The sequence below is a fragment of the Hyalella azteca genome, unplaced genomic scaffold (genome assembly GCF_000764305.2).
Source record: "Hyalella azteca isolate HAZT.00-mixed unplaced genomic scaffold, Hazt_2.0.2 contig7253, whole genome shotgun sequence".
NCBI lineage: Eukaryota > Metazoa > Arthropoda > Malacostraca > Amphipoda > Hyalellidae > Hyalella > Hyalella azteca.
This window is the reverse complement of record NW_025937381.1, coordinates 173,566-201,022: the sequence shown is the minus strand read 5'-3', so window position 1 is coordinate 201,022 and position 27,457 is coordinate 173,566. Positions and strand designations below refer to the sequence as shown.

General features: G+C 36.4%; 2 protein-coding genes across 2 annotated transcripts; one reads left to right on the top strand and one right to left on the bottom strand.

Moving 5' to 3' along the window:
* The first annotated feature begins 779 nt into the window (after positions 1–779).
* Positions 780–14,334, top strand: LOC108664282 (general transcription factor IIH subunit 1-like). The gene is made up of 12 exons (XM_047881184.1): positions 780–947; positions 3,837–3,970; positions 5,657–5,878; positions 6,224–6,467; positions 6,703–6,844; positions 7,806–7,955; positions 8,381–8,386; positions 8,419–8,433; positions 8,844–8,865; positions 9,672–9,822; positions 11,965–12,149; positions 13,294–14,334. The coding sequence occupies exons 1-12, from the start codon at positions 794–796 to the stop codon at positions 13,408–13,410; spliced, it is 1,542 nt and encodes a 513-aa protein (XP_047737140.1). The 5' UTR covers positions 780–793; the 3' UTR covers positions 13,411–14,334.
* Positions 13,947–25,956, bottom strand: LOC108664297 (serine/threonine-protein kinase Pink1, mitochondrial). The gene is made up of 13 exons (XM_018150863.2): positions 25,376–25,956; positions 24,406–24,741; positions 24,046–24,238; positions 23,348–23,680; positions 22,838–22,996; positions 22,399–22,555; positions 21,345–21,493; positions 20,849–21,014; positions 20,345–20,522; positions 19,582–19,696; positions 18,197–18,327; positions 16,846–16,947; positions 13,947–15,530 (listed from the first exon to the last, which is right to left on the bottom strand). The coding sequence occupies exons 1-13, from the start codon at positions 25,547–25,549 to the stop codon at positions 15,378–15,380; spliced, it is 2,346 nt and encodes a 781-aa protein (XP_018006352.1). The 5' UTR covers positions 25,550–25,956; the 3' UTR covers positions 13,947–15,377.
* Between the last annotated feature and the right edge of the window lie 1,501 nt (positions 25,957–27,457).

Sequence of the window (27,457 nt, the reverse complement as noted above, 5' to 3'; positions counted from 1 at the left end):
AAATCTTGAGCAAATGAGGAAATTGAAGATGAATCGATTCTAAAACATGGTTTGCCACTATGGCCACAGGGACCTAATGCTCTGAGTTTCCTGAAGGACCCAATTGGCCATGTGCCCTTGCTCAGGGTATCAAGAACTCACATTTTTCTGAAACTCAGTGATTTGATTGTGTGAACAAATCCTCTGTGCCAACTAATTGCCTTGGAGCTGAAAATCACCCTCATTTATTGGTAATCAGATTTCCAACTTTCTATCTATGTGCATGATTGGAAAATGGCAGTTTGCTGCTACCAGCCTGGATCTGATATGAGTTTGTAGAGTTCAGGGTAAATTGATCTCCCAGTGTGGGTATAGAAGACATTGTGAGTTGCTAATGCTAGAGACTCTGTTGTTTGCTTGAACTTACTTGAATTTCTATTAAATTGGGTCAATTCATGAATAAAGTGTTTCAGCTGAATCTAATGAGTGAGGGTACAAAGGGAAAGGAGACATCCCTGCTCTTCATTAGTCTCCTAAGAAATGCTTTTGGACTTTTACCATTAGATTCATTTTTCTAGAATGTAGATGATTTTTCTTAGTATACTTGAGTTTTCAATGTTGATGAAATGTTATATAAATTTTCTACCCTTATAGTATTTTTTTGTATACCTATTCATATCTATCTACAATGTAACTATGGTACTAATTAGATAATAAGATTGAGTTAAATGGTTGTAATACGACTAATATAGATACCTATTAGACAACATTATTAATTCTCTCCATTAAACTCAACAGCTCCAACTTTCAAACTATGAGTGATAAATCAGAAGATATTTTGCTTCAGATTAATGATGTTAAGTATAAAAAAAATAATGGACAACTCTGCATTGCTCATAAGAAGATTGGATGGATTATGGACAAGACAGACAGTTTTGCTGTTAGTGTTCCATATACAACTATCAAGAGTGAGTTCAACTATCTGTTAGAAGTTTTAAAACATTTTTTAGTCTTATTTTTTTAGTTTGACCAATTTTAAATTTATACTTTTTTCTGTATATTGCAGAATTTACAGTATACATGTCTTTTTTAGTCAGACAGAACTAGATTATTCCCTTTATGTAATATTGGGCACAAGTTTCCTAAAATTGCAGGTAAAAACAAGCATTTTGAGGGCAATTTTTTGAAAATCACTGTTAAAATAGGCTGTTTGACTTATTTTTTCACAACAAAAATTTATTAAACGGCCGTATTATAGGGTAAAATTTTAGATTAATAGGCATTTTCATCCAATTCATGGCCACTTTTTCCACTTTGTGAGTATTCCTTGCATTTCTGAAGCAGCCCAAATGGAAAATTGGGCCAAAGCTGCCCATGAATTGGACAAAAATCCTTGTGAACTTTGCAAATTTTATCCATTTCTGTGGCCTTTTGAAAAATTTTCATGAAAAATGAGAAAAATTGCCTGTTTTTACCCGCAATTCACTAGAATCAGGTGTCAATTACTTTAACCAGTGATTTTAGGAAAATTCTGTCCAATATTCCAGATTGGGATGCAGAAATATTCTTGCTAGGTGAATTATCTAATAGATAAGTGATAAGTGACAAATCTGGAATATTTGAAAGAATTTTTTTTAAATTGTAGGTGAAATAAATTCTTTCACAGGTGAATATGGACCAAAATACGCCTCTTGTTTGTATTTTCATCAAAGAAATATGATCAGAGGGCTATATATAGGAGTTAGTAAAATTTGCCACAAACAAGGGCTTTTACAAATCATTACATGGGGCCATTTCAAGCTAAATTGAAAAAAATCGGAGCTTTGGGATATTGGAACTGTTAGCTAAGATGTAGGAACACTGCATTGTTTATTACCATATACAAAATTTCTACTCAATACAAAAATCTTATAGGCAACATATTTTTCCTGGTCTTGGAATTTTGTACCATCTAAAGCATGAAGTTTTGTTTAAAATAAGATAGATTATTTATCTAGCAGGAATAAGAGGGCTTCAGAGGGGATATGAAAGCTCTCTTTGAAGATCAGAAAGTACAGTATTGTGCAAATAAGTTTAGACAGGTGTTGAAATAACACAATTATTTGCCCCATTGAAGTTTTATTCAAAAAAACATGCCAATGGTACAAAATATGATATAGGTAATTAATAGGAGATATGACCTCCTTTTGCTTTTACAAGCATTTGAACACAATTTGGCATGGATTCAACCGAAGTTGATCACATTTTCGTCACTTGCTCATCATGATACCAGTTCCTAATTACATCACTAATTAGCTTTGCCATTGTCAGTCTTCTTTCAGGAGTCGTTGTTTGATTATATTTATAGCCCATGAGTTTTCAATGGGATTGATGTCTGGACTTGGAGAATTTCTAGGCCAGTCTAAAATCTCCAGTCCACTTTCTTCAAAGAATGTGCGCATTTTACATGAAGTATGGTATGGCGCGTGATCCTGCTGAAAAATGCCAACTCCCAAACATCCGCCTAATTAGATGTTTTGGGGTAATTTAAGTGCTAAAGGCCTTGGATGACTCATTAATGTAGAGGGAATGATGAATAGTGATAGATACAAGGCTACTTTGGAAAGTCATATGCTTCCTAGTATGACAAGGGACTTTCATGATGGAGATGGCATTTTTCAGCTGGATCACGCACCATGCCATACTTCACGTAATATGCACCATGCCATACTTCACGTAATATGCACACATTCTTTAAGGAAAGTTGACTGTAGATTTTATACTGGTATGAAAATTCTCCAGGCATCAATCCCATTGAAAACTTATGGGCTATAGGTAATCAAACAAAGACTCCTGAAAAAAAGACTTCAACAATGGCAAAGCTAATTTGTGCTGTAATTAGGACCTGGTATCTTGATGAGCAAGTGACTAAAATGTGTTCAACTTTGGTGGAATCAATGCCAAATTGTGTTCAAATGCTTGTAAAAGCAAAAGTAGGTCATATCTGCTACGTATATTGATTATATCATATTTTGTACCATTGGCATGTTTTTTTTTTTTTGATAAAACTTCAATGTGGCAAATAATTGTGTTATTTTCACCACTGTCCAAGCTAATTTGCACAATACAGTAGATACTACTAAGCACTATGGTACCTATATTCCATGCAGCTACTTTCTAGTGTAATCTTTAATCAATACTTAAACTTGGGTTGCTATCTGGGGTCTTGTAGCCATAAAATATTGCAGCAAGTTTAAATGTTCAATAAATAATTATAAATGTGTTTGAATTTTTAATAAGATATACGTATGACAATTCACTAAGGTATAATATTGTATTTACATATTGTATTATTATATTAAAGTACAATATTAGGAATTTCTTCTATAATGTTGAAGAATACCTAGTCATTAGTTGCTTGGTGGCCTCATTTCAGGCTATTCCATCAAGATGATGATTTACAAAAATTACAAAAAAAAAAACACAAAAAATTCTTTCAAATTTTCAAGTTTTTCTTGTTTAAAGTACTGACTAATTTTAAAAAGATTTCCATCAATAGTTTTCAGCTTGCTTGGAGTAAATAACAGTTGTTACCAAATGGTAACAATCAACAATCTTGATTCTTGAAAGTCACTTTATTCCATAAAATTTTCAATTATCTCCGTGTAGATATTCAGTCGCAACACTTTGCAACTTGTGCCTCTCTTCAGTGTTGCTCATACGTGGCTGACAATTTTATTTTTAGAAAAGTGGTGATAATTAAGGAAGTCCAAAACCTATTTAATACTAATTACTTCATTTGGTATGACAGAATAGGTACCTACTCTTTGATTAATTATGTATTTATTTTTGCTGTACTAATATAAATCTATTTTCAGCTCAAAAGATATCTCCTGAGGGTAAGCCTAAGGTGCAACTACAAATCATCCTCAATGATCAGTCAACGCATATTTTTCATTTCACTAACCCAAGTGGAAGAGAAAAACAAGTGGAAGAGAGAAATCAAGTTAAGGTTTGTGAAGTATTTATAAAGATTTTTTTGGTTATTACTGAGGTCAAGAAACTGAAGTCTTATTAATAAATTGCCCAATAGCCTAATGGAACATTATATGTACCGTTATATATAAAATTATTTCATAAAATGATCATGAATTATTTCAGAAGATTCCTATGAAACATTAACATGCAAAAGCATTTCTGATGATGTTCTACCTATGCATATGTACCTATTGTAGATAATTTCAAAGTGTTGCAAATTGATGTGAAAATTTTCCAATTCAGCTTTTTGGAATCTTAACTGCCCCTAATTATTAAAAAATTATGCATCTGTCATTAGACATTATGTTAAAATTTTTTGTTTCCTTTCAAAGTTAGATCACAATCAATTGTTTAAGAAAAAACTTCACTTTAAATGCAGCTTAACAGCAGATTTTTATTGTGTGTTTCCTCTAAATCTTTGAAATATTTGACAAATTTTTGAAAAGAAATCTAGTAATCCTGGATAGAAACACTGAACTGAAGTATAATGAGTATTGCCATTAAGAATTTTCAGTCAAGGTAAAGAAATGTAAAGAGATTAATGATCCTAAGTTTTTGGTCATAATCAAATGAATCAAAAGACAATCTGCATTAAATTTCGTAAAAAATGCTGAATTATGCCTCTGCTAATAACAATATTCAGTGTATTGTCTATAACAAGTGGCACCGTATCTGCTTTGTCCATATAGGTATATCTACAGGGTGTTTCAGAATTAAGTAACCCTTTTAATTTGTTGATAAATAAAAAACTAAGAACGTTATGAAGTTGAAACTTGTTTTATTTAACAGAAGAACATTTTTATGGTAATATTGTATTCACAATTGTTTTGACAAAATAGGGCTCTTCTCTTCGTTGCTTTCATAACCTTCATTAGTGTTTCTGACGAGAGTGCAAATTTTTGATATCCGCAAATTTTTGATAAAGATATTTAAATGTGTTTTTTGAAGGATCCTTGTTTTGAAATGGATCCTGTAATCACGTTGAACTTCTGTTATTGACATTGTTATTGACTGTAGCGATAATTTTTGTTCTTTCTTCTTTGCTGTAGCGAATCATGATGAAAATTTAAGGCTTGATAATTAAACAACAAATTTAGCAAGCTATACAGGATAATAACGTAACTATGATACAATATTACCATGAAAATGTTCTTCTTTTAAATAAAACAAGTTTCAACTTCATAACGTTCTTAGTTTTTTATTTATTAACAAATTAAAAGGGTTACTTAATTCTGAAACACCCTGTATATACTACGTATACTAATAAATTTAATTTATACCAACTGTTTTTATTTGCTGTCAGTTAGAATTAAATTTACTGGATCTAAGCAAAAAATTTCAAACTTGAGAAAACGAAAAGACCTACATAAAAACTGATGTCATTTTAGCAGAGATGTTCTTGCATTCTTTCTCAGTTTTTCATCTTGTTCTTATCAGTTCTTTTCTCCTGTTTTACTTCTAGAACCAAAAATCATATTGTCACTTTTTTGCTCTACTTCAAACTCATATACTTATAAGCTGAGCCATATTTTATTAGGTATATGAAGTAGGTAATTAGTTATTGTTTGATGTAAGCTCAGCCATATTTTATTAGGTACCGGTATATGAAGTAATTTGTTATTGTTTGATGTAATACCGTAATACCGTACTCTTTTTCCAGGAACGTTTGTCTCAACTCCTGTCTGCTAGCAAACGGCAGCCTCCTAATGAGTTGCTAGAGAAGAAACGAATTCTTGAGGAGAACCCTCGGCTTCATAGGCTTTATCAAGACCTTGTGCCTAAGAATCTACTGCAGCCTGAGGAGTTCTGGAGGGAAATTGCTGCTGCATACAAGAAAAATCTAACACCTAATATGGAGATGGGTATTTCAGGAGCTTTCTTGGTGAGTTCTTTCACAGTGAAATTTAAGGGTACAGCATTGATATTTTCTAAGTAAACCCTTATTCCAATATAGGTATATTTTTGTATGTATCTGTATATATTATCTTAGTTAACCTCAATGTTTTATATGTTACACAAGTCATAACATCTATTTCTTGCTCTAGGAGAAAGACATAAATCAACTTGTTGTTGCCAATGAAATATTTCAACAATAGATTTTCAATGTGTTCAATCATTTGTCTCGCTATACACATGCCACATTGCATGCATTCTGGTCTTTTTCAAATGATCTGTCTCTTTGTGGCTCTAAAAATAGTTCTTTAACTTTTAATTCTTATTAATTCAGGCTGACATCAAACCTCAAACAGATGGCACCAATGGCAAGGTGCTGTACAACTTAACTCCTGAGATCATGCTGGCTGTGTTCAAGACTTATCCTGCAGTGAAGAAGAAGCATGATGACTATGTACCCCACCGCATGACTGAGTCCGAGTTCTGGACAAGGTTCTTCCAATCCCATTACTACAGCGCTCACACCACAAGCCGGTCTGAAGAAGTCTTTTCTGAGTGTACCAAGTATGATGACAAAGGTACCTACCTACACAATTGTGTGATCAGTTAGGCATTTTTCATTTTTAAAGCCTCTATCAGATTCAAAGTATTCCCTCTCTCCCAGATGTGCTTTTAAATTTTTAATTTTCTGAATAATTTTCAATGTGTCAAAATATGAATAGTATCGATTGATATGATACGAATAAATTTAAAAAATTTATGTGATGTCTTGGTTTAGAACATTCTAATGTACTAACTGGCTAAATATTTCAGAATGGTCCAAGGATCTAGGGAAGATAGTGAGTGATCCAATCTTAAATCTGGACAACATCTACGAGACTCCAGCGTACGCTTCCACTCAGAACAGCTCGAGCAATGCGGGCAGCAACTACATGCATGCTACCATGATCAAGCGGTGAGTTGATGAAGAGATGTGACACCATGAATGTTGTAGTAGCAACTACATGCATGCTACCATGATCAAGCGGTGAGTTGATGAAGAGATGTGACACCATGAATGTTGTAGCAGCAACTACATGCGTGCCACCATGACCACGACCAAATGTGACATCATGAATGCTGTATTAGCGTCTTCATACACACTACCATTAATAATATAGGTACCTATGTGGTGAGGGGATGGAAGACTTAGTGGAAGAATTCAAACAACCATGAATGAAATGGCTATTTGAATTTTACTCTATTGTATTCTTAATATATGAACGTTTGTATGCTACATTTTGGATCAAATTTAGTTTAATGTTGAAAACCTATGCCCAAGCAAACCTTATGACATGGAGATTTCGGTATTCTTTTAATAAGCAGTCAGATGGGTAATTCCTAGGAGAATTATGTAGGAATATACTCAACATATGGACCATCCAGAGCAAGCGTATATGCTTGAAGATAGATTACTACTGTAATGCAACTGTATTGATTTCATCCCTCGTTTTTTTTCTTACGATTCTTTGTTTCCAAGATGTTGCTAATTGTCAAATCTTATAATTTATGAATTTCCAAATCACCTTAGTCACATCTTTTACTCTTATTATATGATAAGTTTTGTGCTTTAATGTTAATGATGTTTCAGGTTCAACCAGCATAGCCAAAACATCCTGAAGGCGCAGACGCGTTCTGAAGCTGACCGCCTTGAATTTCCAAATGACTTGAGTCACATCTTTTACTCTTATTATATGATAAGTTTTGTGCTTTAATGCTAACAATTTTTCAGGTTCAACCAGCATAGTCAAAACATCCTGAAGGCCCAGACGCGTTCTGAGTCTGACCACCTTGAATTTCCAAATGACTTGAGTCACATCTTTTACTCTTATTAGGTATATGATAAGTTTTGTGCTCTAATGTTGATGATGTTTCAGGTTCAACCAGCACAGCCAAAACATCCTGAAGGCCCAGACGCGTTCTGAGGCTGACCGTCTCTATGACGAGATGGTCGCCAAGAATCCTGACGCCCTCACCAACGGGACTGCTCCTCCTGTGCCGCAGACCAAGAACAAAAAAGTAAATTGGTAATTATTATATCAGGACCTATTAATTTGTGACGCCATAGGGTAATATTCATATGGTAAATGCCCGAAATTTGTAATTTTTATGTAATTATGATGTCAATGGCTTATTGCTAATTTTTCAAGCTATATTCTTGCTAAAAAAATATAGCATTGCACTATGAACATGATGTTTCTGATGTAAAATTATTTTACGGGTAACAATAGTAAACCATTTGAGCAAGCAAAGAATCATAACTTGTAAAAAATACCTATGTAGTGTTCCCTTGATAGCTTCTCAATTCTTAGCTAGAAATTTTTATCAGCTACGTTTATTTCTTTAGCATTGTTCAGTCATTGACATTACCTTAGGAAAATGATGACATGCAAGATAATATCATTCAGGATCTTGATGCAAACCTGGATTATAATTAGCAGTATCTCTGCAGGCGCGGCCGCAGCAAAAGCTGGTATACTTGGTTATATACTGCAGGAAAAGCTGGTATACTTGGTTATATACTGCATGAAAAGCTGGTAGACTTGGTTATATACTGCATGAAAAGCTGGTATACTTGGTTATATACTGCATGAAAAGCTGGTAGACTTGGTTATATACTGCATGAAAAGCTGGTATACTTGGTTATATACTGCAGGAAAAGCTGGTAGACTTGGTTATATACTGCAGGAAAAGCTGGTATACTTGGTTATATACCTGTCTCTTATACACATCTAGATGTGTATAAGAGACAGAGTTAGCCTGCAGCCGCTCATCAGGTGAATATGGTGATTAAGTAAGCCTGCAGCCGCTCATCAGGTGAATATGGTGATTAAGTAAGCCTGTAGCTGCTCACCAGGTGAATATGGTTATTAAGTAAGCCTGCAGCTGCTCACCAGGTGAATATGGTGATTAAGTAAGCCTGCAGCCGCTCACCAGGTGAATATGGTTATTAAGTAAGCCTGCAGCCGCTCACCAGGTGAAATTGATTCAGGTTTGAAGCAGTAGTTGAACTCCATAGATTTCTTTGGTCTTCAGTTCTATCCTATTGTATGGATGTCATGAAACGAGTTCAATTTAACGATGATACAAATGTGACTAATATAGTGTGATTTATTTATAAATTTTTTCAATCTACTTCTCAATACACTTCTCGGAAAAGATGTTTTTAATTCATGGAATGAGTTCAACTTAATGATGATACGAATGTGACTAATATGTAGTGTGACTTATAAGATTTTTCAATCAACTTCTCAATACATTTCTCGGGAAAGATGTTTTAATATGATAAGTGTGTGTGTGTGCAATTTTTTATTCTGTTGTAAATCTGCCCTAGAATAATTTTTCATGCAGTTGGAATAACTCCGCCAGTTTAAAAGTTCTACTCTATTTTTGCAGTGGTCACAGCAAAAATAGTCTAAGATACGGTATATTTTACCTTAAGTTTCGATACGAAGCTGGATATCATAGTAATGTTGAAACATCAGCCTGAAGGATTATGAACTCTTTATTGATTTTGTGAGTACGAACATCTTGTGGTGACATCTAAACTGATGCAGATTTTTTCTGTTGTAGTTGCGAAAGTCCCTTTGATTTGATGAACTTTAACTGAGTAACAGAGAAGCATCAGGCTGCTGGATTATAAATTCCACATTGATTATGGAAATAGGAACGTCTTGTGCGCTTATCTAAATAATCAACAATTTTTACTATAGAGACGATAATTCTTCGCATTTTGTTTGCAGTTGGACGAGCTGAACGAAGAGCTGTCGCGAGCAGTGGCGCAGTGGACGCCTGACCTGCGGTCTGCGCAGAATCCCCAGTTGGCACACAAGACACTGCAGCTTGTGTCCGAGAGGTGTCGGGAGGGCCGCGCCGACACGCCGCATACTAATGGTTTGTGGGCCCAAACTTGCCTTCGATTACGTCATTTATACACATAGATTATGTCGGGAGGGCCGCGTCGACACGCCGCATGCTAATGGTTTGTGGGCCCACACTTGCCTTTGATTACGTCATTTATATACATAGATTATGTCGGGAGGGCCGCGCGGAAACGCCGCATACTAATGGTTTGTGGGCCCAAACTTGCCTTTATTTATTACGTCATTTATACACATAGATTATGTGAGATGTCGGGAAGGCCGCGCCGACACGCCGCATACTAATGGCTTGTTTGCCCTGAACTTTATAAAGCTTTATTGTGAATGTCAGTGACCATTGTTGACCAAGTGATTCATTCGCATGGATTTTGTGACACGAACGAAATTACCTAAATAATATTTCTTCGCCGCATAGAAATGAATTCTCCTGCACTCATACTGAGCCATGAGTGTGTTTATTATGGTTTCATCTTTTGGTCGAGAGTACCGTAGGTAGGTAATGACGACTGAAGAATTTGTTATGTTAAAAGGATCCATGCAAGATTCGAAGTTGAACATTTTTAGTCTTGTGTAATTGTAAATAGGAACCAACCATTTTAACATTTCCTTTTAAAAACATGTTTCGTGCATTTTTTGGTAGCAGTGTATCTTATAAGTTCAGAGTTGGGCTTGTCTTGAAACCATTAATTTTTTGTCCGAAATAATTTTTCACCTTAGTTTTGTAAAAGATAATTTATTCTTTGGGTTTAGGTATATATTAAATATATACACCTAGCATCATGCATTCATCCCCTTTAGTCCCTCTCTAAATTTAGCTGTTTTTAAATGCTAATGAGCTACATTCTGTTTCTAATGCCTGTGGTACCCTTATATAAATCAGAATATTGCTATTAATTTCATGTCTCCTCTCCAGTGTTGTATCAGAAAATAATATAAGAAGACGTTCTCTCTGCAGTACACCTGCTGCACCAGCGTAGCATAGGAGCTTTCAAATCTCTGAGCCCTCTCGTTGCGTTATATATAAAAATATTTCGGCGGAAACTGTGCTAACTTTCTTCCTAAGCAAGCAAAATCATGACAGATTCTGTGAGTGTAGACGTGGAAAAGGAGCTGTCACATCACCGATGCCTGTTGTTTCGTAATATATCTTAATTTTACATAGAATTACGGGCTAATTTTATTCCTAAATAGTAAAATATCAAGAATTTGTGTTTGCAGGCGTGGTAGAGGTCTGTCAAATCACCGAGGCCTGTTGCTGCGTAATATGTTACCTAGAATTACGTGCTAATTTTATTTCTAAATAGCAAAATATCCCAGAATTTGTGTGCGCAGGCGTGGTAGAGGAGCTGTCATATCACCGAGGCCTGTTGCTGCGTAATATATGATTATATATCTAAAAGTTACATAGAATTACGTGCTAATTTTATTCATAAACAGCAAAATATCACAGAATTTGTCGCCAAGATGTTACTAATTGTCAAATCTTATAAGTCATGAATTTTCAAATGACTTAAGCCACATTTTTTGCTCTTATTTAAGATAAGTTTTATGCTTTAATGCTAACAATGTTTCAGGTTCAACCAGCATTAGAGCTGTCGAATCACCGAGGCCTGTTGCTGCGTAATATATCTCCATGTTACCTAGAATTACGTGCTTATTTAATTCATAAACAGCAAAATACCACAGAAGTTGGCATGTGCAGGCGTGGTAGAGGAGCTGCCAAATCACCGATGCCTGTTGCTGCGTAATATATCTTAATTTTACATAGAATTACGTGCTAATTTTATTCATAAATAGTAAAATATCAAGAATTTGTGTGTGCAGGCGTGGTAGAGGAGCTGTCATATCACCGAGGCCTGTTGCTACGTAATATGTTACATACAATTACGTACTAATACATAGAATTACGTACTAATACATAGAATTGCGTGCTAATTTTATCCCTAAACAGCAAAATACCCCAGAATTTGTATGTGCAGGCGTGGTAGATGAGCTGTCATATCACCGATGCCTGTTGCTGCGTAATATGTTACATAGAATTACGTTCTAATACATAGAATTACGTACTAATACATAGAATTGCGTGCTAATACATAGAATTACGTGCTAATTTTATTCCTAAACAGCAAAATATCCCGAGAATTTGTGTGTGCAGGCGTGGTAGAGGAGCTGCCACAGGACCTGCGTCGTGACCTGTGCGCAGTGTACAGCAGCGGCGGGGAGCTGTTACGTCACTTCTGGTCCTGCTTCCCGCCCCGCAACGCGCAACTCATCGCCAAACTCCACACACTCCACACCACACTCAACAATTACCACCAGGCCACGCTGCGGCCTTTTCAGGTCTTTCAAATTATTTATAATAGAATAATAGAAATTTGTAATAATAAATTTATAATAATTTTGTTGTGGACCACCAGGTTCGCATGAACTGTTGTAATGAATAAAAGTCTTTCTGGTCAAGATATACTTAAAATCCAACACCACAACACACATATAAAACTGGGCAAGGTTACAAAGTTAATCGAGACAATCTGGAACAAGACATATACAGGCCGAATAGAGGGATCCTTACTGTCCGCTCTCTAAAATCCGAATGAATCCGTTCGTATACGACACCAGTCAACAAAGCTACGATTCTTTCTAAAACAATCTTACAACTTTTACATCCTAATTAAAATACATCCTTTTCCTATAAACCATACATCAAGATAATACACATTAATCCTTAATAATTAACCTAGCCCTCTACATATTGCCCCCCACCAAGTGCAATACCCAATTGCACTTAAAAAACTTATCAAAACACATTACAAGAGCATTTGTGTAGAATCACGTATATCTTTACACTATTTACAATACAAAATGAACAGGATTATTTCCCTAATAGAATCTATTTTCAGGTCTTTCAAATAATAGAAATTTGTAATAATAAATTTATAATAATTTAGTTACAATAGAATCTATTTTCAGGTCTTTCAAATAATAGAAATTTGTAATAATAAATTTATAATAATTTAGTTATAATAGAATCTATTTCAGGTCTTTCAAATTATTGATAATATAATAATAGAAATGTATAATAATAAGTTTATAATAATTTAGTTATAATAGAAACTAAATTATTATTAAGTTATTTATACTCAAGACTTCGGTAACCATCCGCGGCTAAACAGTCATTATCATTGAACCCATCATTAAATGTAATTTTTTTTATTCTGGAGTCGATCTTGTAAGTTACCTATTTTTACTCTTCTGTCTCCCGGTGTTTTATTTTTAATTTTCCCCCTCGTAAAAAAATCAGTTATCCAAGTAAATAATAAATAAACTATATTTCCAGGATATTTTTTATTCTGGAGTCGATCTTGTACCGTACCGTACCTATTTTGACTCTTCTGTCGCCCAGTGTTTTTTTTTTAATTTCCCCCCCATGTAAAAAAGCCAGTTATCCAAGAAAATAATAACTGCAAATAAACTATATTTCCAGGAGAAAGCAATCCGGGACTACAACTGCCGCAGCGGCCTCCTTGACCATCTGGTCTACATGTTCCACACCGCCAATACGAAGTATGAGAACTGGAAGTCTCGCTACGCGCCAAGATGAACATGCCTCTTCTAGTCTAGAGTTTACTTGTTCTTGCTTGTAAGTTCTCTAGAATAGCAGAAATGATCCACGATGCTTCCTCGCGTTCTTTTGATATTCATCATAGCGGTCAACTTATTGGAGTTTCTAGTTATTTACACGGTCACTAATTATAAATTTTCAAAACTATTATTCCTTCATGTCAATAAAATTATTTGAAATATTGGGTAGCGAATTTATGATTTCACCCATCACCAAACGAATATTAATTTGCCTATCTGAATAGCTTACTAATTGTCTATCTGAATAACTTAAGATACTTCCTTACGTACGGTACTTGTCTTACGTTATGCTTGTTGCCATATGACGCCGCTGAAGGAGATTGAAATAAATGCTACATGCTTCAGAAACTTTACCGAATTCCTGTATTGAATAAACTTTTTAGGATAAGTGAAAATTTTCTCTGAGAAAATATTAGAACAAAAGTGGACATTTACCCGACATACCGTACATAGAATAAATAACCCGCTTAGTGAAGTAGGTGAAAAATTTTCAGATTAAAACGTACATTTTTATTTAGGTAATAACCACCGAGGGCTCCGAATAAAACTATATATTCAGTTATACAAGAATTACACGTGTATGTCTATAAAGCTTCTCGTAATAATCAGCCTGGAGAATTCGTTGCTGTGTAACAGCTTTGAATTTGGCATCGATAGCGTATGTACACGATTGTGAGAAGCAATAAATGACCGGAAGATTATTAGATACTACAAGGCCACTTAAGCTCTCCAGCGTATGAACTGCACTTGTCAACATGAGGTACAATTCGGAAACTCGTTTAATCCTAATAGGACGTCGCACTTCTGTATTCAATTGTGAACAAAGAATTTGATGCAAATAATGCCGCGTCTCCATGGTTGCAAAAATAGTACCCAGATTGAAAAAAAGTACCGCAATAAGATTTAACTAGAATTGAGTTTGCAATATCTCCCAGCGACATAAGTACATAGATTCACCTTCAAGAGCAAACGTACGGAGAATCTATTTCTATTGCTACAACGCCTGCATATGGTTGAAGCAAAGCAACGCTAAGAAAGATTAACAGAAGAATTCTATCACAATGAACTTGGCTATATAGATTGTATTATATTTTACACGACATTTGAATATACGTAATATAGTGATTAAACTATAATTTTAGTTTATCGCAATTAAACTTAAAACTAATCCTCACCTCTGACGATAAATACAGTAGATGAACACAAAATTTTACGATAAAGTTTCATCAATGAACTGATCTCGCCATTATCGTTGTCACAAGCTTCCTTACACAATGATTTTCATAAGCCAGTCGATATATTGATAGCAATACTGTAAATTTTTAATGGCACTAGTTTTATTGAACTTGGTGAGTGCTGACTTAACGATCAAATGGTAAATTTGTAAACAAATAGGGAACTCTTACAATTTTCTAAAATGCAGTACCGGAAAATATTCATAACGGCTGATAGGAAGCAAGCGCACTGGTTTTCATTGTGCACATAAGCTTGTATATCCGATGAACTAGTAGTATCAAACTGTGGATATTTGATCAGTTTTAGGTGCTAGTGATAAGGGCGCTTCGATTTATCTACCATGCATCAGGTATGACAGCCTTGGAGCGTAGACTAATACGCGTATAGTGGCATACTACAGTGGGTAACAAAAGGAAGATATTACGGATCCCCTGCAAGATAAGAAGCCCAAAAAGAACAAATAATGGAAGGCGCAAACCTAAATAAAAAAACCATCGTCAAATAAAAAAACGTCGTTGCTCAGTAGGCCTTGTTCCAGCTGATGGCATTAAGAACGTCAGAAAAAAAAGTGAGAGGGACCTTATTTATGACGTTCTTAAGGCTGATGGCCTTAAGAAGGTCAGAACAAAGAACAAATAATGGAAGGCGCAAGCTCGAAAAAACCTCATCAAATCGAAAAAAAGTCGTTGCTCAGTAGGCCTTGTTCCAGCTGATGGCCTTCAGAACGTCCGTGAAGCGCACCCGCGCCAGGAAGGCTGACACCAGACGGTACTCTGTGGCGGCACTCACGCCGCTGCGCTCGAACAACACCTTCGCCGTCAGCGTCAGCAGCCACTCCATCACCTGGGCGCACAACAGACAACTTAACTCTTTCTCTACGGATACATTTACCGTCAACAATGCTATTCGTACGTAACGGTCTGGGACCAAGAGGATATGCCTACGGATACATTTACCGTCAACAATGCTATTCCTATCTAACGGTCTGGGACCAAGAGGATATGCCTACGGATACATTTACCGTCAACAGTGCTATTCGTTCGTAACGGTCTGGGACCAAGAGGATATGCCTACGGATAAATTTACCGTCAACAATGCTATTCGTACGCAACGGTCTGGGACCAAGAGGTCCCGTCAATACACAAAGATTTAAGAACGCGTCCCTAACGTGATAATTTGTAAAACTTTTTCTATAGGGGACACACAAAAACACTTTCAAAAAAGTGTCATAGGACACATGAGAAAACTAAGACGGCGTCCTAAACATGAATTACGTTTACCTTTTTTTTCATAGAAGACATTCGAAAAGTTAAGAACATGATAGTAGTGTATTCAATTTATGTATAACAGGGTACATCCGATGCAGCTTTTACAACACCTCATTGAAGAGACATCTGTTCGTAGGCCGATGCTACACATGACAACCTCAACCCTTAGTCCGCATGTAAATTAACCTCCATAAAATTTATTCCCATCTAAAGGAGAAAAGGCCTGATAATTTAGTTACAGTTTAGAGACAGAGGGCACAGGGCTAGAAAAGCATTTTTATATTTTTTCAGCTCTTAACTCCGGCCTTGATGTAACACGGGAAGGCGGAGTAGAAATAATTTCGTTGCATAAAAATGATCGCAATTTTTTTTCGGTGCCTGAATTTGACGACGATTGTGATCAGGAATGACAAAATATTTGGACAAGTATATTGAGACACAATCAACACGTAGCCCCATGCCCTCAATTTGTAGTAAAGAACGCAAAAAGTAGTCGTGACAGGAAAACCGTTGTTTGATGAGCTAAATACCAGGGAAGAAATGATTGATGTACCACAAAATAACCATACCTAAGCAGTGTTTCTTAGTAATAATAATAGCGGTTTCAGCGTTTATTAGGCCATATGCCTGTCGCCGATTCTTACCATCGCAGAACATTCACAGCTTGTTGCGGTCTCGAACTCGCAACTTACTGCTCCAATTCTGCTTTGCTTAACCGCCCGGCCTCCTCGCCGATTCTGACCAGAAACTGGCGCACAGAGCTGGCCTCTCTGCTCCAATCTTGGTGCTCTGAACTGTACCACTGGGCCTAATATTCAAAGAAGTGCATTAAATTAGGACTTCGCAAATATATAATTTATTAATTGGGAAAGTAGGCATCAATAGCTGACCTGCTCGCGCTGAGGCCGCGCCCCGACCGAGGGCTGCAGCCACGAACTTGGGCCCCAGAGACAAAGCTGGCTCAGCGTTGCTGCTACGCTGGCGCTGGGGCGCTGGAAAAACAGGGACGTGTATAAATATACTTTAATTATTATAAAATGACAAAAATTTTTTCTTTATATGCGTACAATTAATGGCCAGAGAATGCATTATAATATTATAATGCATTCTCTGGTCATTAATTGTACGCATATATACTTCAATATAGAACTCAGTTAAGAATTTAAATAAATAAACAATCAATCTCCTACTAAGGAGAAGGGTTAAGTCCGGTCAGAGTATACTTTAAATTTGCAGTAAAATCAATGACGTCATTTGCTGTACTCGGTGAAGACATTTAGATGACGTCGAGAGCTGTGGATATGACACTCATGTCTACGACTGCATCATTTGTGCTATTATGAACAACTCGCACTACACGTCACGTGATTATTGATAGCTTGTGTTCAATATTATTACTAATTAAAACATGGAAACTGAAAAACATAGGAACTAATTAAAACACGGAGTTACTGACTAAAATATGATAGTTGATACCGATTCGAACACGATAGCTTTCAAAGATTCGAACAAGATAGACGTTGCTCAGTAAAACATATTGTTCATTTAAGCTAATAAAAATATTTAGGAAACGTATTACAACGTTTTTACTCAGATAGGAACTCTTCAAGTAGCTGGTGTTACTTAGTAAATATTACCATATTAAATTTATTTGAGACGAAAATTACATGGAACAACCTGCGAGCCACTATCAAGTAACGGGTTTTGAACTAAGTAAAACGAGTCAAGTTTAGAGAAACCTTAAACTTTGACATCATTTCTCAATGAGAAATGTGACCTCACATTAACTTTGAACTAAGTAAAACGAGTCAAGTTAAGAGCAACCTTAAACTTAGACATTGACAACATTTCTTAACACGTTGACTACGTATTGGTACATATGCGTACCACGAAATGTATTTCTCCAAGAGGTAGTGGTACATAATTCAGGTTGCCTAAAATCGGCCAAATCCGAGAACAAAAAAGGCCAAAAAAGGCCTATAATTCAATGTATACTCGTTTATTTGTAAGTTCCGCTATAAAAATTCCACTTATTTTCTTTTTGCAGTATTTAAAATTTAATTAGGAAGTACCCCTATCATAAATTTTTGCCGGCCAACGCAATTGAGAAAAACTAAATCACGGAATTTGTCCGAAAAAATTACCGTCAGGCAACCTTGCTTAAAAAAAGTACAAAAAATGAAATAATTGTACAAGATGAAGCAATCGTAGTCAACGTGTTAATGAGAAATGTGACCTCACATTAGCAGGCTTCCTGGCGAGCAGATCAGCGACGAGTCGCCTGACTGGAGCGGGAGCGTCGGTGTCGCGCAGGTCAGGCAGTTCGCTCTCCTTGTACGTGACAGAGTCAAGCTGCGGGCAGCCTTTTTTGCCTTATGTTTCAACAGCAGAAAACGTGTAATTAATTATTATGAAACGTTCTGCAGAATATCTAGGCATAGGATAAACACGAAAAGAACGATTTTAAATAATAAAGGTATCTAAATAAAGACCGAGTTGACAATGAGCAAGGAGGGTTTGGAATGAAACACTCCATCAGACACCCATATCTGATATTACACGATATTTTCTTTAGCAATGGAAATCTATGTTATCTGACAATAAAAAAATCTCTGAAAAACTAATTGGTTACATCTTGAATTGCTATGCAGGATCCACCCGACCTCAGTTCACAACAAGTTAAACTCTTCTGCTTGATCTGACTCAAAAAGATCTGAACATAATAATTAGTCAGTCAAAGATAAAAACTAATTCACATTAATTATTTCCTTTATTTCACTCAAATCTACAAGCTATCCAAAAGTTGCCCATCGAATTAGGTACTTATCGTCGCTTTCAATGATTAATTTTGCCATCGTGAAAATCTATTCTGAATCGCAGGAAGACCTACTGGCGGAAACTGGCTTCGAAAACGCGTTGCACTCGAAAAGTTAAAGCTCGCAAATAGCTTATTGGACCACCAAAAGATCTAACATAAATTAGACTCTACAAACTTTAGATAAACAATGAAATGAAATCTCACACTATGGTAGTAATGACGTGTGCTGTGCATTAGTGATTTAAGCTATAATGATGAGAGCCAGATTTGAAAACGTTCTGATTATTTGAGTGCTGATATCAATAGTAATATAAATTTTTGCAAGCTTATTCTTGATCTCACATGGCAAACTAATTTAAAATGTAATTAAGAATAAAAATTATGGTTTGGAACCAAAAATTGACCATGGGGCCGGTTTCAGTGTTTATGTTAAAACAAACAAAATGCATTGGACTACGGACATCAAAATAGTTTGGCAGTCGTGTACCGTAGACCACAGCTTTGTTATGTTAATAATAAAGTTAGAATTTTCACGAAAGTTTAAATAGAAAATAAAATCTGACAAACTGGTTCATTCAACGTCATGACATTAATCCTTCAATATAATAAAATCAACAAATGACTATATATATATAAACAGTATATATTTTACAAGTTAAAAATAAGAGAGTGAAATCACAGTGAGTGCAATATTTAAATATGCATAATTTTCTCCATATAAGTTAAATATTAGAGAGAGTGAAATCACAATCAGTGGAACAATGAACTATGCATAATTTCCTCCGGTTTATTAGTATTAAGCACCCACCAGAGAGGAATGGGTTGGGCAGACCAAAGAACTGGTAAGCTAGCGTGCCGGCGGCCCACAGGTCACTCTTGGAAAAATCCACCGACTGCAACATGCCCGGACGAGCGGATTTTACCTAAAAAACAATCATGAGAAGTAGGTATAAAAACATATACATAAATTTTATCGGCTATTTTAAAGGTTTTAGCGGCAACAAGCCTTGTGCAGCCGGAACACCAATTTGTATAGCGCGCTAATAATAAATACATAAACTAATTGAAAAGTACATTATTATGCAGTGAATAACGAGTACTCTACCTTACCATATGAATTTGTAGACAACGCAAATTTCACAGTCAACTCAGTGATGCAGAATAATGATTCCTGATACAGAATATTTTTTGTATAAAATATGGTTAAATATTGACCATCGATAGCAATAACCCAAGTTTTTTTCAAGATATTTAAGTAGTTTCATGTATCGGATAATATGTAAAAAGCTTAAATTCGTACATTTAACACAAAAAGTCACATGAAGACTGCATACTTTTTCTAATAACGTTAACTAACGTAACAAGGCCTTCAGAAACAAACCTAAATTGATGACGGATGTCCTGGTCTGGATAAATTTATAGGTTAATTAACTCAGTTGGCCGTGTGGTTAATGTATTTATATACGGTACTAAGGGTTAAAGTTCCACACCTCTGGAGCCATGAGGGCAGCATTGCAGTTGGCCGTGTAGTTAATGTATTTATTTATATACCAACGGGTAAAGTTCCACACCTCTGGAGCCATGAGGGCAGCATTGCCCTGCCTGGGCTCAGCTTCACGAGACACAAAAGGCACCCGCAGGCCGCTTGCTGATGACGCAGCCAACGAGCAGCCGAAGTCTGTGATGACCAGCCACGGCGCCTCCACCCCATCCGTCAGCAGCATCAGGATATTGTCGGGCTTCAAGTCCCTGAACAAGTTGCTTCATTTACTCTATAAATATTTTCTTTTCCATTTAGGAACATCATATCGTTTGTTCAAAGAAGCAAGACTCAATTTCAGTTCAGCAAATAAAATAGCGAGTCCGATATCAACATCATCAACGTCTTTCAAGACGAGAATTTACATCAGATTTAGCCTTCAAAAAGAAGTTGCAAGAAACTGCTGGCGTTATGAATGAGGTGATAACTAACATATTCCAGTTTCGATTAGCTCTGCACGACATGGTACCAGCATGTCGCATAAGGTTACATAACAAACGCGTGCACATAACTAAGATGTTCAAGTTTCAAATACCTATGGGCTATATGGTGCCGATGTAGATGCTGCAGAGCCTCCAGCAGTTGAGCAAGTAAGAGCAGAGCTGTGCGGCAGGAAGGGTGTGGGTTCAGTTCGAGGTACTGAGCGAGTGTCATTTCATAGCGCCGCATCACGCAGAACAGCGACATGTTCCGGCCCAAACCTGCAGCGGCGAAATAAAGTTTAGACTTTACAAAAATGAACAAACACAATGTATGTAACCGTGAAAAAGTGAACAAAAACATTGTACTATGTGACCATGAAAAAGATATGTGCCAATGAACTTTGTATTCACAAGTGAACAAAACTTCATAAATCTTCAGTAGCCGTAAGACTGACGTAAAAATTGTGACTATTGAAAGAAGAACAGATGCAATTTGCAAGCTGAATAATACTTGTCAAATCAACGAAGAAAATATAATTACCAATTTATTCAACGACACTTAAACTTGAAATTAGTAAACAGTTATCAGAAAAAAATGCTTGGAATGACCGTGTGGGCTTAGGCGCGCGGGGAGAGCGTTGGGGTAGAGCTGCAGTCCGCCATCGAGGAGGGGCACGCGGTCCACGAAGGCGCAGGGCATGTCCACCAGGTTGGGGTGGTAGGGAACCACAGCCTGCAGCACCTCCAGCATGGTGTCACTGCAAGGGAGACGTGCATATTTGGGTACCTATTGTTATTACAGCAAGTACAGCAGCAACCTGGGGCCATGCTTTCAAAACTCGCTAAGTGAACGGAAGTACTTACGCTCTATTTTCTTGTCTATGATTGGTGGATACTTTCAAAGCTCGCTATGTGAACGTAAGTACTTACGCTCTATTTTCTTGTCTATGATTGGTGGATTTTGCTTGAAAGGCCGTCAATGATTGGCCGATGAACTTACGATCTCTTAACTTTTTTTGGAAGTATAGGATCTGGATAAGAGTACCTACTAAGTACGGCGTACCAGTTATGCTTATCACGTCATGATGTTACCAGGGGAATGGAATTTTTATCTAGCAGCCAATAGCGAGTGTTGAAAAATGGGATGAGGATGTTCAATTGAAAAATTGAAATGCAATGCAGATATTACACGGAACATACTATACATTTTCTTTAAAAATGTTAAGTTTCCTTTATATTACAGAATTGGAGTTGACGGGAAGTTGATGCTGAATGTAGGCTTAAGTGGGTCTTCACTTAATACCTACAGCACAAGTTTGAAAATTATTCTCGAGATCAAGTGAAACGGGAATAGGGAAAAGGCATTATCAAAGCTTAGAAAGTAGGTACCTATATTGAACCATGCACGTTTACGTTGTAACTCGATCAGGCGTGCCTCGTGGTTGATTAAAACATTATTTTACTTGTCGCAAAATTAGCATGTTAAACACTTCTGGAAACCCAAAACTAGTCTAATCGTCCAGAGATAGAATGCGAGTGCTGTGATGTTTAAAAGAACCAACAAGCACTGATGTTTAGTTTACTTTTAGGTTACTAATAAATGAGAGAAAAAAAATACAGGCATTAAAAAAAGTCGCAAGATACTTAACAATGAAAATTCTACCTTGGAGCATTTAGTTGCACAGAGCGTGCAGGCAGAAGCTCCCGATAGAGCGCAGAGAGAATGGCCGGTGCATTGGAGGCGGCCTCATAGTTGAAGACGAGCTTCACTGCCAGAGGGAACTGGCTTATAGGAGCTGTCGGACGACCCTCTTCCGAGACTGCAAGGCGAACATGGGGAGATAGGTGCTGCATTCAATATGACTATGGGTTAAATACTAATTTATAAAAGTGACAAAAAACATGTTTTTACAACAACATCACAAGAACAGAGACCAGCAGTTAAGATTCATAAATTCATCTGCAACTTTAAAGTGTAATTTATCAGGAATTCTTCAAAATGTAAGATAAAAGAAACAAGAAGATAAAGACTTAACCACAACACTCATGCACGGAAGTGAAACAAAGACTGAGTAGATTAGTCTTCATAAAACAGCACCTACCATTGTTGTTTGTTGAAGTTTGACCATAACCACTATTTGAGTTGAGGTTGGAGGGAACGTTAAAAGTAACTCGCTTTGGACGCACTGTGCTTGGGGAACCAAACTGGCCACTAATAGACAGCGATGATGCAGTTAGTGGTTGATCATTTCTCTGATGTTCTGCAAAACAAGAACAAATAATTCTCACATGCTCTGATACTCAATAGGATCTAAATTCAGCTATGCAATATTCTGCTCATGAATTAATAACCAGCATTAAGACTTTGCTCCAAGTCAGGGCAACAATTGTCATTGGGAAGCAACTTTCAAGATATTTATAATAAATGAATCATTAACATTTTCCTCATTAAATTGAGGTGGGTTGGCACAAAGGTAGGCACAGAGCAATAAAATTTATCTGAGAACCGCACAATCATATTTTTCCATGTCCACTCTAGTGCCAGCTTGTAAAAATTTAATAACTCACAAAACTTAGCTTAATATTTCATCCATTCACAAAAAAATACACACGAGATTGAGGTGACGATGCCTTCTCTGCGGAGATGTTATGAAGCAGTGAGTCATGCTCCTCGTTAAACTGGGCTGATAATGGATGATAAAGAGCCTCAACAGACACTGTTCTTGCAATCGTTTCTTCTAATGGAGATGATGAGTTCAAGTTCAGAGTAGAGTAATAGAATGGCGAAGACCTGAAGAACCCCTCAGACATTTGACTGAATGGGATATTGACATTTGATGACCGAGCTGGGCTGTGGCTTGTCTGATGTTGAGATGTGTGAGGGAGGTCATTAGAAGGCGACACAGATGAAGTTGAGCTGCAGTTGTATGGTTCATCAATTTTATCTGGAGGAATAATAGGAAATAGATTATTTGAAATCAAAAAATGTCAGTCTGATTATATTTTTACATACTTCATTACAACTAACTTTAACAGAAAGAAGGCAGGCATAATATATAACATAATGAACAGGCTGTTTTAGCAAATTGTTCATTGGACTTGCTATAATGGAATGTTCTTGAATTTGTCAATAGTGAACAATGAAACAGGCCCTTCTATTGGTCTAAAACTGCAACAGCAATTACCTGTAGCTTATATGTTGACTCAACCATTATCAAAATTTTATGTGCAATATATTGCTCTTAGAACTTCACAATCATTTGACATTACCATAATGAGACGCAAGAGAAAACTGTATGAAAAAACTCACCATCGGTTTTCCAACGAGCAGCATAGACAGCAGCATTGCAGCCTTTATCAATGACACCAGCAATATCAAGATCTTGCAGTGAGTATGACTGAGAAGAGGCAGCAATATCGGAGGACGAAGCTGCTGCTTTCTGCTTCTTCACTGGCAAGTCACACTGAAGGCTCTCCAGCCATCCACTCTTGGAAATGGCATTCTGAGCAAAGAAAAATTGCATCAAGGTAGATAAACTTGGGTTTGCTCTGAAAATTTTATTTGAGCATCCATTGAAAAAAATGAAGCTTTGTGAAATACACAATACAGGCAGAATTTTTTGTTTTCAAATGAAAATAACAGTTTAATCAAACATTGGAAACCACTTACTCTGATACTGCCACATATTGTTTCCAATTCTTCTTCTCTGGTAACAAAACCTCTCTTCTTTAGGTCCACATCTTGTTTGTCTGGATTAGAATCATCTGATGAGGCAACTAGAGTAACTCCAACTAATGCAAATAAAGGAGCTGAGTCCTTAATAAAAACAGGAGTTCCTAGGCTGCTACGCTGGGTAGATAATCGCCATATAGCACCAGAGAGCAGAGGTCCCACACGGCCTAACAAATTGGCCAAGGGTCGTTGGGAGATCAGAACACCCGAAACATTGGACTCTCGGGGGAGAGTTTTCCCAGCCTGATTACCACGCCTTGGTCCTGATATTGTCTGAAGATATAAAAAAAAATTGAGAAGCAGCATATGTGTGGCTAGGGAAAATATGTTACACAGAAAAGTCTTGATACATCCAGTCTTTTCAAGAAAATATAACAATAATCAATAGCCTCTCAAGTAAGAAGCAAACAAAAAAGGACACAGGATAAAAATTATTTCAAGCACAGTAAACTATGAGAGAATGAAGAAAATAGTTATTTAATAATTTTAATAGCATTATCAAGCATATAAACTAATTTAATGTAGGCTGACAGAGCAGGCAATTTTGGCAATAGGGAGTAACAAATGATTGACACATTTTGGTCATTCAGGAACCAAAACTGAAGTGAGTAGTGACACTGTACTACCTATTTCAGTGCATTTATCATTTTTTGCAAATAATAAATTTCTGACTAATTTTCAAAATAGTAGTACCGTATCATACTTGTAAGGCATTATATGGAAATATAAAGAAACATAAAAATTCAAACACTCTCTGGATAGTTTCTGAATGTTTTTACTCATGGTATTATAGACAGAAGTTTATAGATGTACATATTATAGACAAAAGGTACCATACATAAAAGTGATTTCAATCCTGTCTTACTCTGTCTAACTATAATAGGATGATTACGTACTTAATACACACCTTCTGCAACGTGGCTGATTGATGCTGCAACAAGTACTTTTGAAGAATTGATTTGCCTCCGTTTAAACAGCCAAAAGGAGCAGCCCTGGCATTTGCCAAGATACCTTGATCCCTTAAGACAAACTTTGCGCACTGCAAAGCTCTCCATGCCAGATTCCTCAAGCTCAGGATCATTGCGGCTGTGATACTTTCAGCTGCTTAGCCTTCACATGATCACATCAAAAACTCATAAAGATTTGGAAACTAATCTGCTATCATAACAATTAGATAGTGTTAATTTTTTATCAATATATTAAGTAGTGATGCAAGTAAAATTATCTGAATACAAGTTAACAGCATAGTTGTTCACACACAAGTCACATATAATATATATTGCTTAACTAGCAATTCTTTAATACACACCCTTATCTTATCCCCTTAAATGTTAAGCACTTCAATTTCACAAGTCAAGAATTGTAAATATCACCATTATCTGGCATGGGACTTTGAATAGAGACCAAATGCTGCCCAAGTAGTGAAAAATCCATTGTGGAATTTTGCAAAAACTGTGAGAAAAGACATAACTCCCTACTTAGTAACCAGCAGTGCTCAAAAATTCATGGGCCAAAATTTGCAATTTAATTACAGGCATTAGTTAAATTTAATGTTTTGACCTATTTGTGAGAGGTAATGGCTTCTACTCTGGGTCTTATATACCTACACTTGAATTGTTACCTACCCCCTCCAGCCTCCAATTTTTTCAATTTTTGGTAAAATAACTCCAGGGTTTGATGCATTGTAGTAGAACTCTCCTAGTTACATACCGTATGCAAAAGAAAAATTTTAGGAAAGTGTCATAGTTTGCAAATGGGGAGCGCTGCCCCAATGGGGGAACCCTGACCACCTAATGGCAGCCGTGAAGGGGTAACATTGACCAGCTTGGAAATTAAGTTAAAATTACCATAGGTACCTATATAACATATTTTATGTTTGATACACCTATTAATGTTTTTTTCTTTATGTTTCAGACTCTACAGAGTCTTATATATTGTACAAAAATTAAAATTTGCTTAATTAAAAGCTTAATAGTTGTTAATTAAAAGCGTAATTAAGTAGTGTTCAATATTCATTAGTGTTCTAATTCAGAGCCGTGTTGTATTCCAATACAGCTCACACAGCAAACGGAATTCGAACACGTGGATGACGGCATTACGTATCAGTAGAATTTGAAGCGCGGACGGAATGCACCTTACCACGTGCCGAATATTGCCACACACAGTGATGGAATATAGGGATTTGGTAGGTTTTCATTCTAAAGGCTTTTACATAAATATGGCAACATTTTGTGACGTTTCATCGTTGCCGACGCGTACTATGGTGTTTTGAGAGTCACCTAAAGCAAACAGAACTTGAGTAACGCATACAGTTATTTTTTTATAGTTTTTCATTTCACGATGCGTCCTTAATGTGATGGAATATACCGAGTTTACCCTATGTAACTAGAAGAGGTCTACTACAATGCACCAAAACCTGGAGTTATTTGGAGTTATTTTACCAAAAATATAATTGATTTTACCACCCGGTCTAAGAAAAAAATCAAAATATAAATAAGTGAAAGTCTTCCACTTCCAGTGATCCAGTCTTAGCACTGGGCTGGAGCATTAGAAGAATAAAGGTTGGTAGAGTGCTTAAATAGTCAAATTGAATGTAACCTTGAACAGAGGTTGTTTCTATCTTAGGTACCCTTTAATATTCTTTCAGCGGTGGCATCATTATAGCCAGCTAATGCTGAAGGCTTAGCCTCAGAAAGGTCATTGTTTGAAACATCATCACCCAATGCCAATGATCCTATTACTACGTCTCCAACTGATTTTGTAAGGTTGACAGGAAGACGGCACATAATTTTCCATGAAGCAAGTTGGTTAACTTTTAGAAGAGAGGTCATCCTGAAACCAGGACCCAGCCTCCCAGGACCCAGGTTCTTTCTCAAAGGTTACAACTAGAATTTTGCAGCCAAGGTTCTAGCTTACATAGCAATTCATGCTTCGCCAATTTGTCAAATGCCCAAATGGAGAGTTGGTGTTGGCACTTGCCACTTGGCAA